The following is a 14,078-nucleotide window of genomic DNA, read 5'->3' as shown; positions in this document are numbered from 1 at the left end:
CACATCAGTGTTTGTGGGAGTTTGTCGTGCACAAGTTGGCTGCCACATTTCCCATAGTGCAACAGTGACTGTACTTCATTGGCTTTAAAGCGCTTTGAGATGTCCGGTGGTTATGAAAGACGCTATATAAATGCAAATCTTTCTTTCAGTCTAGTGAGGGAAATCAGCCAAAGTTCCCATTCCTGATCACTATCCAGCAAGTTCAAACTATGTAGCCCTGAATAGGTACCAGGGCTCTAGACCAGGATGATTTTAAAAGCAAAATCATGGCTCTCCTTTTGGCTGTAAAGTGCTTTGAGACATCTGGTGGTTGTGAAAGGCGCTATACAAATGCAAGTCTTTCTTTTCTATTGATTAAAAAAAATGGATTTTGAAAAAAAACGTTATTTGAACACTTTTGTTCATTAGTTACAAAAAAGACTGTTTGCCTGACAGTCAAGAATCATCCAATGAAGACTCTATTCACTTTCCAATTGGCATTTTTATTTTTATTCGTTCATGGAATGTGGGTGTCGCTGCAAGCCAGGATGTATAGCCCAGCCCTAATTGCCCTTGAGAAGATGGTAGTGAGCTGGTATGGAAAGGCAGGGCCACACAAGTATGGACCTGTTGGGTGACCAATGGCAGGTGTGTAGGGATGGGGCAGTTGGAAGCAGGACATACACTTGTTGTTCATGAGAAGGAAGATAACTTTGGCAAAGGTGAAAATGATGAGAGCTCTCAAACAGAAAATGCTGGAGGTCATTTTATCTTGTGGTGTGATCGCTAAAGAATGAAAGGAATATATCTGTGGAGGCAGGAGAATTGCCATTGTAATTTGCTATTGTCATTGGTATTTGCTTTTTAAGCAAAATATGCACGATTCTGTTCAAGTGTTGCTGATGGTCTCTTAAGCATTGGCATGCTTTTCATTTTTATTGTGTGAGATTAAAGAAGTGTTGAATGAGATGACCCCTCCAGAAATATGTTCAACCAGAGTTGGCAACCCGAAGGTAAGCAGGGTTACAAAGCTAAGCATAGTTTGCATGAAAGAAAGACACACATTTATATAGCACCTTTCACATCCTTAGGACATCCCAAAGCTTACAGCAATGAAGTACTGTTGGAGTGTACTCACTGTTGTAATGTAGGAAATTTCCAAACAGAAGGCCCCACAAACAGGACACCGGGAATAACTCCCCTGCTCGGCTTTGAAATAGTGCCATGGGATCTTTTACATCCACCTGCAAGAGCAGAGGGAGCCTCGGTTTAACGTCTCATCCAAATGATGTCACCTCTGACAGTGCAGCACTCCCTCAGTACTACATTGGAGAGTCAGCCTAGATTTTTGAACTCAAGGCTCTGGAGTGGGAATAGGACCCACAACCATCTGACTCAGAGGCGAGGACACCTACTAACTGAGCCACGGCTGACACACGCCTGTAAATGGATAATAATGTGTTTCATTCTTAAATGGGAAAAAAATTACATTCATTTTACTTTCTCCATTTTACCAACTTTATCAATTTGAAAAGTGAGATGATGTGAACTGTGGAGGGCTCATCTGAAACAGGATTTAGTCCTTTTTGCATTATCTCAACTTTACTAATACTCTCCTAAATTTCCTTCCCATTTTCACCCTCTGCAAGCTACAACTTGTTCAGAATGTTGCGGCCAGATCTGTAAAAAATTCTACATTCCCATCACCATTGGCTCCCAGCAAATTGACTTCACTTCTGAATCCTACCTCATCATCATCATAGGCGGTCCCTCGTATCGAGGATGACTTGCTTCCACGCCAAAGATGGATGTGTTCACAGGTGTTTCAATGAAGGACCTAATATTCCAGGTCCTAAAGTACATGTTGAAGGATGGAAGATACCTGTGCGTGGAGTTTTTTAACGTGGGGTGGCCGTTGCACACCAGCCACCACACGGGCTTGACAGAGCTGGGTCTTGGTCCAGTGGCAAGGGTTAACCAAGATGACTGGAGACCATGCCTTTGCTCATTTACCTTAGTGATATCCTCCAGCTATATATGCATGCACCCTCCGCTCCTCTGTCTCCTCATTCCCCACTTCACTCCACTATTGGTGGCTGCTCTTTCAGCTTCTATACCATGCTCTGTGGAGTTCTCTCCCTAGATTTCTTGGCTTTGCTTTCAAAAACTTCAAAACCCCTTTTTTCAACCATGGTTGTAAATGGGGTTTGCGCTAAATATCCGCCAAAGTTACAGCGGTGTAGCATGGGGGCCAGGAAGAAAGCTCAGTTCTCTTTCTCCTCCAGGTCAGCATCCATCAATTTTTCTCCTCAATGTAAAGTGTCTTAAATTATCATCTTATATAAGAAGCACTTGTAGTTGTTATCCTGCAAATATGTGGTCAAAAATGTTCATTCTTCCAACTCGTAATCAAACATATGATCAAATGAGTAATGGGCTACTCACAGAACAATAATTTCTGTTTGCTTCATTGCAAAGCCCTAAACCCTGCGTCTTTCTCCAGTTTCTCTCCTATCACCGCTGATGTCTTGACCATGCGACCCACCTCATGCTCTCTTGACCCCATCCCTACTAAACTGCTGACCACCCAACTTTCATTCCTAGCCCCCATTCTAGCTGATGTTGTAACTTGTTCTTTCTCTTTAGATACTGTCCCCCTTCATTTCAAAATTGTCTTCATCACTGCTCCTCAAAACATCCACCTTCACACTGTCTGTTCTTGTAAACTACTACCCCATCACTAACCTCCCTTTCCTTTCCGAAGTGGATCTTTTTATTAACTCACACGGCTGTCAAGTGTAAGGGCCTATAATTCTTGTTTCATTGTTGTGAGACACACTGACCACGATTATACTTACCTCAGCGGGTCTGTGGTGGCCGATGTCAGTGGCATCTGCTCTGTGAAATGACTTTCCATTGATAGGTCTTGTTAAGCCCACCCATCATGTTTCCCAGGCCAATTAAAGGAAGTGGGTCTGCACATCCTTACTCACACCAACTTACCTTGCACCTCCATCCATCCCTCTCTATCTACACTACCCTCCTCCTAGTGCAATCATACTAACTAACAACACATAAGGGTAGCCACATGGGCGTTTTATCCAATATTCATGTAAAGTTTCTGTTAATGTGCCGTCAAACATTGAAACCTTTATTTTCAACATTTTGCCGTCTTGGACAGATTTGTGTGCACCTTTGGAAGTGGCTTGGTGAGTTTCAGTGCATGGTGAGACAAAACGGTACCCACCACAATGGTGGTGAGTGTGAAAGGAATGGCTTGGACATTGTAGGGATGCTTTATGATGTTGGTGTGGGGTGGTGCCAACCTGGTGCATCATGTGGCAGCCGGGTGTACAGCATCAAGTGACGTGAATCTGGGTATGATGAAGCCATCACTGGCCTTTCAGACAACAACATGCTCGGGTGCTAATGCCCCCCATTCTGTGCAGCATCAGGTGATTGCGGAGAAGATTGATGTTGTTGTTGGTGCAGCTGGTGTGCCTGGTGCTGCTGGTGTTGGGGCTGATCGTGACCAGATTCTGAGGACCAAGATGAGACATGTTGATGGAATAGATGGCAGGTTAAGTAGAGATGACAGAAGCATTCTGCCAATGTGAGAGTCCTTCCAATGAGGTGATACTGGATGGAGTGTGGAAAGTGGAAAGCCTGCAGAATCTGTGCTGGAAATTGACTGAGGTACAGCTTGTGGCTGAGGAAAGTGATGATCTGTCAGGTGGGAACTTTCAGTGTAAATTTGAAGCTGTAAAGTAATCAGCTGGAGCAATGGCCACTGAACTCCCGCCTCAGGTTGACAGACGTGGTCCCCGAACAGTGAGGTTCCCATGGCCATGAAGTTAAAGTGAAAAGGTAAGTTAAAAAAGCCTGTTAATGATCTGTCAACTAGATGTTAATAAGATTAATTGGGTCCCTGCCTGTGGGGTCAGCTCAGCACTGACAGACCCGACATTGGGAAAGGTGCATGGTGGGTTGACAGCGGGGTCCTGACCTACTGTCAAAAAAAACACTTTCCCAACTGGCACACCACCAATCCTGCTCGCTGATTCCCCCGGAAAATTTCGGCCAATGTTTTGGAAAGGAATCGAATGGAAAATAACACATACCAACTCACGTTTTTTTGTACCCCAGGCTGGGGGTATGAACTTGCCTGATATGTATTGCCAATGTGCATTAGGAATGCTGTAAACCATATGCCACAAAGTTGCAATCACCAAAGCCGGTCATGTTGTCACAACATCTTGATACTTAGCTGCCATGTACCTACCTAACAGCACAAGTTAGAGTACTTGGCAGATGGTAGGAAGGTATAATGCATAACCTCGTTATACTCGTTCCTAGCACTCTGCATTCTGTCTTTGTCAGAACTTAGGTTATGAGTACACATGTAAATAAAACATGTTATAGTCCACACATGCCTGAGTCTCAGAGCCTCAGTGGCCAGTACAACCTGATAGGCACAAACGGGGCATCATTATTTATTGTGCATCCCTCACAGCTGCTAGGTTAGTATAACAAGAACAAGAGAGAATTATGTTAACTGTTGTTCCATTTCTTTGCTAGGTCAGAAGTTAAATTGTCATACACTGCAAGGAAAAAAAATATTGGGTTTCATTCTTCCAATTTTCAAATAACACCCCATAAACATCTCATAAAAATGTTTGAATTCAGATCGGGTCGAATAGCCATTAGGAAGAAGTTATGAGGAAATTAGTTTCTAGTTTAAAAATTAAGAACATGTGTCTATAAGAAGTAGCCCTCAAAATCAGGTATTGATTTATTTTCCATTTTTGCAGTCCAAATTGCTTATTCATAGATACTCCCCAGTTCAAATCACCAAGTCTACGAAGGATGCCACAGAGCAGAAAGGACTGAAAGATGCACATGTGAGTATAAGAAAAACAAGCAGCACCCATGAGAGGGATGGGATAGGATCAGCAATCCAAGATGAGATGGTGCTTTAGTGTTGTGGCTTGAAATGGTAAAAGATGGAGTTTAAAGGGACATATTTGTTAGGCTGAGTAAATAATCAGTGCAAATTGATTCTTTATTACCGGGATAGACAGAAAGGCATGTTGAATAATAAAGGAGACAGATACTAAAATGTGGTTACTTACTAAAGAAAAATAATTTTTATGTATAAGGCACCTTTCATGAGTTAAGAATGTTCCAAAGTACTTTACTTTTTATTGATAGAAAAGTGATATGAGATCTTTTACACCTACCTGACAGCACAGCACCTCTGGCAATGCAGCACTGCCTCAGTGGGGCTCCACAAAAATCCATAGCCTAAGCAGTCCCTGGTGGCTTTATGACAAACCAATAGACCAGTTAATTTAGTGACACTAAATGAATAATGCAGATATAGAAAACTGATATCCTGCCTGGGAATAGGATGAAGAGGCTTCTGCAAATAGTACAAGCAACTACACCCAGCTGCCCGCTAATGGACGGAGGCATGGTGCATTGCGACAGGTGGCATACCAACTGAAGCAAAGGAAGCAGTAGAAATCCCAGCAAACCTATTTCCTCTTAGTGATTGATCTCAAAAGCACCTTCCTGCACCCTCACCTTATCCACCCAAAAAAAACCAGTAAAAATTACTGTTAGTACTATTTTTAATGATTTGATGACTCCATTCATGTAAAAATTCCCATGTGCCCTATTTTAACGCTTAATAACCTATTTAAATGACTGTTAAAAAAAGCAGGCAGTAATTTATTTGCCAGGAAGGAAGCAATCAAAGGGTTGGAAAAGATCAGATAAAATGAAAAATGTTCCTACCCTAGACTGAGATAGTGGGCTGATGATAGTGATTATATTGCTGGTAGGGAAGTGGGGGTAGTGGTGATGATGGTAATGTTCATGTAGAGGACAGTGATGGGTTGGTGAGATGTGGATATAATATAGTATTTTCCTTTACAACTGCTGTTTTTTTCAGGTGCGTGATGCAGTCGCTGTCATACAATATTTTGTATGGCTGGAAAAAAATGTTCCAAAAGGAACAGAGACAGAACTCTCAGGTGCACGTTATTTAAGCAATTTACGCAGGTACAAATCCTACAAGAAGTTTGCATGAAAACACAAGATGTGTACGCTGGCTGATACTCAGTTCTGATGGTAGTTAGTGGATTCAATTAAAAGACAATTTTCTAACATTCTGCATCATACAGGCAATATTTTCAAAACTAAATGTATTATATCAAATTGTTAACCTCCACTCTCCATTTATATTAAATATTTCATCACTATATTAAGAAATATAGTATTAAATTCCCAGAAGAAATTGGAATATAGGCCTTGTAAATGCTTAACACATTCATATAAAATTATTTTGTTAATGTATTTTAAAATGAACAAATTAACACCTTAGTTAAAGTTGCGAGTAAGAAATGTCATACACCCAAATTAAGCAGTCATATATTAATATTCATACAGTGTGATTTCAAAGTCATGCTTCACTATTGCCATACATTAATTTCAATGTTTTTTCCTTTCTTCAAGTTGTCACTGAATTCTGATTAGTTTCAAATGTCTCCATTTACTCAGGCTCCATCTGCACCATTTGTAGCAAAATTCCAATGCCAAGGTGAACAGAAATCCCTGTTTGTGCTTTTTAAAGGGGTCTTGTACTTATCCATCCAAAAATGTCAAATAACCCTAAATCATGTAGAGGGGCATCCCTGTAAAATTACCAGTGCTGCACAGTTCTCACTGTTGTCTCTTATATGCTTTAAAATTGCTTGCCAGTGGCCGCTATATAATACATATCAGCTTTCAGTCTAGAGAAAGGGCCGACACAGAGCAGCTTGCATTGTGTCAACTGTTTTGATGTTCAAATCCACTGCAGGCTTACTCATCGTCAATTGTGTAATCCAGGTCCTTACAAGAGGGGCTTTGGCAAAGGGGCATGATGTACCTTAGCTGACTCTCCTTTAAGGGTACTCAATGACAGCTCATTGTGGGACACAGCCCTCCATCCTGGCAGCTGTTATCCATTTTGCCACAGATTAATATCACAGCTTGATCCTGCATCTCACATATGGGTTTAACAAAGGCCCTCCAACGCAGGAGTTCTGAATTGTGAAGAACTGTTTGACACATGTCTTCACTGACACCATGAAGGGGATACACAGTCCAAATCTAACTGAAACTAGAAGTTGCCTTTACCTTGTGCGATGGCGGTTGCGAGAGAGCACTTACAAACAAATCATACACCATTTGTTTTATTGAGGTATTGTAATTACTAAAATAGATTCAAGATCATCATTTCTCTTATTGCTTGCAATGCTGCTCATTTGTTTCTATGAAAATACAGCCAAAGGCTGGCGTGAATGCAAAGGGCTTTGTTACACGACCTCCAAACTGTCACCCTACTGTGATGTGTTTCAATTCTTCTTTCATTCATAAAAAAAAACATTTTTGAGGCGACTGAGTCTTTTACACACAAAGAGAAACATTTTGAATATTTATAGTGTTTGCAATGTTAGAACCACTGTATCTTTCATTGCCAATATAAGCCCAGAAACTACTGTTGGCAACATTAGCGGACAAACATTCCTCTGCCTGCTATCTTAATGCAGACATTAATCGGTTTATTTTAAATGGATGAACACCCAGTTAAAATAGTGAACAAAGGAATGCCATATGAATGGATGAAGCATCCAACCACTGTTTTTACCAACAACAATTTCCAGGTGGTAAATGGATAATAATAATTTTATTGTGTGAGCCTCACAGGCTAACAATCACCAGTATAATTGACCAATTGAGGATTCATTTATCATCTGCTTTTACAGTCAGCAAAATTATTCCAGAGGCCTCAGCTTCGAGACAATTTCTGCCAGTGGTTTGAATGCAGCTCTTGCTCACTACAGGTCAGTGTACAGAAATGTGGACCCTGTGAAGTAAAGGTCAATCAGGATAAACAAATAACTAATTCTGCTGACATCTCTCAATGTAAATAACATAAACCTGCTGTATGGGATGGGAGTGATTATTCAGCAGTGTGTTTTTGCTGATATCAGAGTTTATGACCCAGATTTTGCTGTGAAAATAATTGTGAGGCAAATAGCGTTCAATGTTATTTATGCACAAATCAGAAGGCAACTTCAGGTGAGTGGAGATGCGCAGTTAAATGCAGAAATTCGAAAATTGCTGTCTGAGATGCGCTGGCTCTCTGTAAGCAGCGGAAAAACAGCATCTCACCTTATGGCTCACCATTCAAATGTATTGAACAGCATGAAGTTCCTGTACTGACATCGCAGATAGGGACTAAACTCGCCATAAAAAGTTAAGCTTTGTCCATTCCAGTCTGAGTACCCTTTTAATGGCGTGCTAATTCTTAATTATTGGCAAACAACCACTCTGGCATTGAAAATTACTTTTTACAAGTGTGGAGTCTCATTCCTTTAGATTTTAATTGCTGTTGGAGATTCATGAAAAAATTTATTAATTTTTTTTTCCTATTCTTCGTCTCTTTTATCTCTCTCTCTTAATCCAATCTTTCTTTTCCTCTCTTTATTTTGCTTTCTGTATCTGATTTGACATTGAATTCACTGTTCCAACTTAAACTTCCTGGTTTAGACTCTGCACTGTTCATTAACCATTCTTCAATCTGACAGGTTAACAAGATATACAGTTACTTGCCCAACTCGCAGATGCCCTGTAGAACACACCACATCATTTGGATGTCCCACTGACAGCAACTTGCCATGTAAAACACCATGAAATGTCTATGGGCAAGTGCTTGTCTAATGAATGGCGTCACTTATGTTCTTATGTTCTTATGTTATCTCATAGAAACATATAAGATTCTCACGGGACTGGACAGGTTAGATGCTGGAAAAATGTTCCCGATGTTGGGGAAGTCCAGAACCAGGGGACATCGTCTTAGGATAAGGGGTAGGCCATTTAGGACTGAGATGAGGAGAAACTTCTTCACTCAGAGAGTTGTTAACCTGTGGAATTCCCTGCCGCAGAGAGTTGTTGATGCTAGTTCATTGGATATATTCAAGAGGGAGTTAGATATGGCTCTTATGGTTAAGGAGATCAAGAGGTATGGAGAGAAAGCAGGAAAGGGGTACTGAAGGAATGATCAGCCATGATCTTATTGAATGGCGGTGCAGGATCGAAGGGCCGAATGGCCTACTCCTGCACCTATTTTTCTATGTTTCTATGTTTCTACTCACAGCAATATCTGGCCCAATATATCAGCTCAAATCAAATTCTGCTAATAGTCTCTTTCTATCACAGTTGTTTTTGTAGTTCAATAGTCCTAACAAAATGAGTCCTATTCATAGAATCATAGAATGATACAGTAAAGAAAGAGGCTATTTAGCCCATCGTGCCTGTACTGGCTCTTTGGTAGAGCTATCCAATTAATTCCACTCCACTGCTCTTTCCCATAGCCCTGTAATTTTTTTCCCTTCAAGTATTTATCCAATTCTCTTTTGAATGCTACTATTGAATCTGCTTTTACTACTCTTTCAGGCAGTGCATTCCAGATCACTACAACTCGCTGTGAAAAACAATGTTTCCTCATGTCACCTCTGGTTCCTTGGCCATCACCTTAAATCTGTGTCCTCTGGTTATCAACCCTTCTAACACTGGAAACAGTTTCTGTTTATTTACTCTATCAAAACCATTCATGATTTTGAAAACCTCTAGCAAATCTCCTCTTAACCTTGGCTGCTCTAAGGAAAACATTGTAGTCGATCTTACATGGTGCTGATCACAAGTAATCCAGGGACTGATGTGCAAGTCTCATTGCAAAGCTAAACATGACAATGATGCAGCATTGGGGTAACACTGAGGCAACATTTCACATGACTGACAAGATGTAAAAATATTACACACCTTACTGAGAGCTCATTTATATAATATTTGTCATACTATTTACCAACCATTTTACAAACTTTGCTTAAAATGCAAATAACATTCTTATTTACTTGCAAAAATCTTTTGATCTTGGTTATTTGCATGATTGTTTTTTTCCCTACCTACCACAGAGCAATTGCAGTGTTGGCTCAGGTGCATGTATTTTATTTATGGTTTATTCTTCCCTCCTCAACGCTTAGATGTTTTCTCGCCCTTACCCTTATCAAGGTGGATTTGTGTTTTTTTTCCAAGATATTTTTGCTTAGCATTGCTCAGAGAGGCATTTCTAACCTTACATGCCTAACTTTATGGGTACATTTATCAGAACTGTGTAAATTTTATGTATCTGTTCTGTTCTAAAAGTTATTTCTGGCTGTGTAACTGAAGAAGGACAATTACAGTTGCAAACAGTGTGAAGAAATTATCTAAGTGATTTGATTGGTCAGTTTTGTTAGTATTTGCCTGCTCATGAATGGTAACTTTGAAAAGTAATTGAGGAATTTCATTGCTCAGTTTTATGCTGATTATGAGTACCCTTTGCAGTTATCAATTGGATATTTGATTGTTAACAGATAAGTGAATATTTGAGACAAGCGTGACCTTTTTCCCCACTGATGTACAGCAGTTTAAAGTGTCACTACCTTAAGCGTAAAATCCATGTGTGGTGCCTTTGAAACGTGTGAAACTCCAGACTCATGCTAGAGGACAGACTTTTGATGATGTAAATCTGTCAATTACTGCCAATCATACAAACAATGCCTGTGTTACTTTGTGGGTTAATGAGTTAGGGCGAGCTGCTTGTTTCTTACTTGTGAAATTGCTCATGGAGAAATTATTTATGAACACCAAAAGCACTAGCAGCATTAGGCTAATTATTGCGGATATATTAGGTAATTAAATACAAAGTATACCATATTCTAAGGCACACACATCAGCATGTGCAGTTCATTGCTAACTCTCACATAAATCTAGAGTGGCAGCAAAGTCTTTAGATGGTTTGCTTGTATCTACAGGTGAGCTGCGACATACCTATGCTGCAATGTGCCATTTTTGGCCACCTGAGAAGGACCGCCAAGAGCAGGAAAGAGTTGCCAATGATGTCAGGTAGCACAAGATTAATAGTCGGTCTTGTTGTGGTATGAAATATGTTGGCTAATTGTCCCAGGCACAGCTCTCTGGGAATGATAAAGTAGAGAGCCTTAGAAGACTGAGGCCAAGCAGGGAGGTTGTGACAGAGCTGTGTCATCTCCTTCAGCAGACTTTCAGACATACATGCCAACAAACAACAGTCATCGTTTTGGGGCCCAGTCACCGAAAATATCCTCTTCCCCCAGTGCTATGTGTACCTCGTCCTGCCGTTACTCCAGCTGATTCTCTCTGCTGCCTACTACAGGCAGGAATTCTCGCAAGAACAGGAATTCCAACCTAAGGTATGCAACAGCTGAAATCACTTACATTAGCAGCAGGACTTGGATACGAGCAGCACAGAAGGAAGGGCGAAATGAATGGCAATGATGGGGAGAGGGAAGAAGGACATGAAAGAGAGAGTGAAGGGGTAGCACCTGAAAGTGTTGCTTTATTACGAGAAGAACAAGAGAAACTGCGAGCAGTGTTTTCAGATGAGAAAAGGAATTGGGTGAGGGGACAAGGGCCAACATGAACTGAATGGATTGCAGAAAGTGGGGAAACAGTGTCAACAAGAACTGAGGAGATAGCGAAAAGAACTGGGAGTGAAAAGAATTCCAAGTTCAAGTTTGGGGTGGGGTGGGGTGTAAAGAAGGGTATCACCTCTAACTGTTTTGGAGGGGAAAATTGATACCATGTTAAATTGATAGGAGAGGTGGAGAAGAGTGCCAATTTGAACTAGGAATGTTGGTGGAGGAGAGGGTGAGGGAGTTTTAATATGGGTTTATGGGTGGGGGATAAATGGGAAACAATTCCACGCTCAGTGGGAAGACGGCTCAAACCTGCCAAATTCTGGGTTTTACTGAGATGGGACAAGGGGCGGGCAGCCAATCACTCCCAGGAGGCGGGTTGTCATTTTAAATCTGTTGATGAAGCTGGAAGCCAGGAAGAGCTCCCCACCCACATACAAAGAACCCCTGTCAGAGCCAAAAGACCCACGTTGTGGAGTTACTCCACAGCATGTGGGGAAGCTCACATTTCCATGTTTCCTGTCTGAAACTCCGCCCCACATCGCCAACATAACCTGCCCCAGTAAATACCCAGGCCAGTGTCTGTCTGAAAAGGCGGGGAATAGGATAGGCTACAGTAGCTACATGAATTGGGTCCAGAGAGGTCGAGTGCCTTTGTAAACTCAGGTGGAGAATGTATTTTTCCCCCTCCATTCATATAACAACTTTCTTTTACACATCATAGGCTTATAATTAGGACCATTCTTGAGCTGTCAGCTTGTCAGATTTTGTTCTCCAATACGTGGGAATATGAACTCTGAATGTTGTGAATGGCTTCCATTTTTCCCCAGCAGATTGTTCAGTTGCATTACCTGTTGGGGTAAGAGGGGTGCACAAGAAGACCCATTTTAATCGGTCTGGTGCAGGGAATGCAGGATCAAGAAGCATTGCATTTGGTTTCCTGATAGTGGTGCAATCTAGCCTTTGGAGTATTTGAATATCAAAGAAACACAGCAGCAGTACAACCGAATAAAGATCATTTTGACAATAAAATGGCACAGCAGCTTGTTGAAATTCATGGGAAGCTCATGTTATGGTTAAGCAGATATACACTTATTAATTTTTCAAATCAAGCACTACAGTCCATTCCATTTAGGCTGTGGCTAAATAAAAGTGTTTAATCCTTGCTTGAAACAAAAATAAATGTTATTCTGACCTTAAACCTGCTTCTCCATCTCTCATAACAAAGCTTTTCTGGAGGTCAATGGCTGAGTTCTAATCTTGACCTTGACAGCAGCTGATTTGATCATCTTCAAACAAATGTAATCTAATCTCCAGTCCTCATGCACATTTCACTGGGTCTATTCAAATATAATGTTCAAAAGGTTTAAAATCTGGAATGCATACATTCTAGAGGGCGTGACATTTCTTTTTTAATTAAAAATGAGAGAATGCTTGTTTTCTCCATAATGAATGAAATCACATTTGTGGGAAGTAGATGTTTCATAGCTACAAGTTCCTGCAATTTCATTAATGGGTCATTAATTATAGAGAATACGAGACATCCCCCGCCCCCCCCTCCCCCCCCGGCCGTTTTTTGTTAAAACATGAATTTTGCTCCTTGCTCACTGGACTATCCTGTAGGGCAGATGATTTGTTATTGCTCAGAATGCACAGAAACCAGCATTTTTACTCCCTCTGAGACTTTTAATACAACAGTGCAACACTCAGGCAGCAAACTGCACCACACACTGTAAGTGGGGAAACACGCAGGTTTGTAAAGTCACAGGATCTGTGAAGGATGCTGCACAACAACAGATCACTGGCTCTAGTCACAGATTGAATTTCAGCCACATTTCTCACATAGCTGTTCAACACCTGACATTTTGTGGATTCGTTCATATGATTTGATAAAAGCAGCGTACTTTAGTTAATAACGTTGAAGGTATAGATTCAGAATTTGTAACTGTTGAACCCTGTATTTTTACAGAGCATTGCTGCCAAGTAAATTATCTCACGAGACAAACAGGATAATGTCATCCTGTCACTGACTGCCCCGCTGCTGATTTTTAAAATAAAATAATCAGACCTGTGAGGCATTGCTCAGGGTGAGTCAGAGATTCAGGCCTAGACATTTAGGAGCACCCATTTTTTTGCCACATGGAACACACACAGGTACAATCCCTGAATAGTAAGGCCTGAGGCCCCGTGATATTGGGCCAAGGGCCTCATTTCCATGTGGCAGGATAACTGCAGAGAGTAAGAGGCAGCTCACCTTGTGAAGTGTTGCTGAAGATTGGGCTGCTGTGCTGCTAGAACTGGCTCTTCAGTAAGCGATGCAATTGTGAAATATGGGTGCAGCATGGCCAAATTTCTAGGCCAATCTCTTTTTTAAGGACAGAAGAATTGTACCATGCAACTCACAATGTGTTATTCTGTTGCTGAAATGCAGCTGTATGTAACCTGAGCTGTCTCTTTAAGGCCAAAAGCATTTTTACAACCCCAGGTCAGTTCCTCGTAGCAATCACAGAGCTGTGTTTTCAGAACAAAATGTGCCTGTCTGTTCCAAGA

The 14,078-nt window shown here is 41.1% G+C and overlaps 1 protein-coding gene across 1 annotated transcript in view; it reads left to right on the top strand.

Annotated features, from left to right (window-relative positions):
• xpnpep2 (X-prolyl aminopeptidase (aminopeptidase P) 2, membrane-bound) overlaps positions 1-14,078 on the top strand; it is a 156,525-nt gene that overhangs the window by 51,350 nt on the left and 91,097 nt on the right. The window contains exons 11-13 of the mRNA XM_070882526.1: positions 4,791-4,880; positions 5,936-6,045; positions 7,794-7,871. Of these exons, the coding sequence (XP_070738627.1) occupies positions 4,791-4,880; positions 5,936-6,045; positions 7,794-7,871 (278 nt within the window). The remainder of the gene's footprint in view (positions 1-4,790; positions 4,881-5,935; positions 6,046-7,793; positions 7,872-14,078) is intronic.

Source organism: Pristiophorus japonicus, chromosome 6 (assembly GCF_044704955.1).
Source record: "Pristiophorus japonicus isolate sPriJap1 chromosome 6, sPriJap1.hap1, whole genome shotgun sequence".
In the NCBI taxonomy this organism is placed as follows: Eukaryota; Metazoa; Chordata; class Chondrichthyes; family Pristiophoridae; genus Pristiophorus; species Pristiophorus japonicus.
Note: the sequence above shows the minus strand (reverse complement) of the source record. Positions and strands in the feature narration are given on the sequence as shown.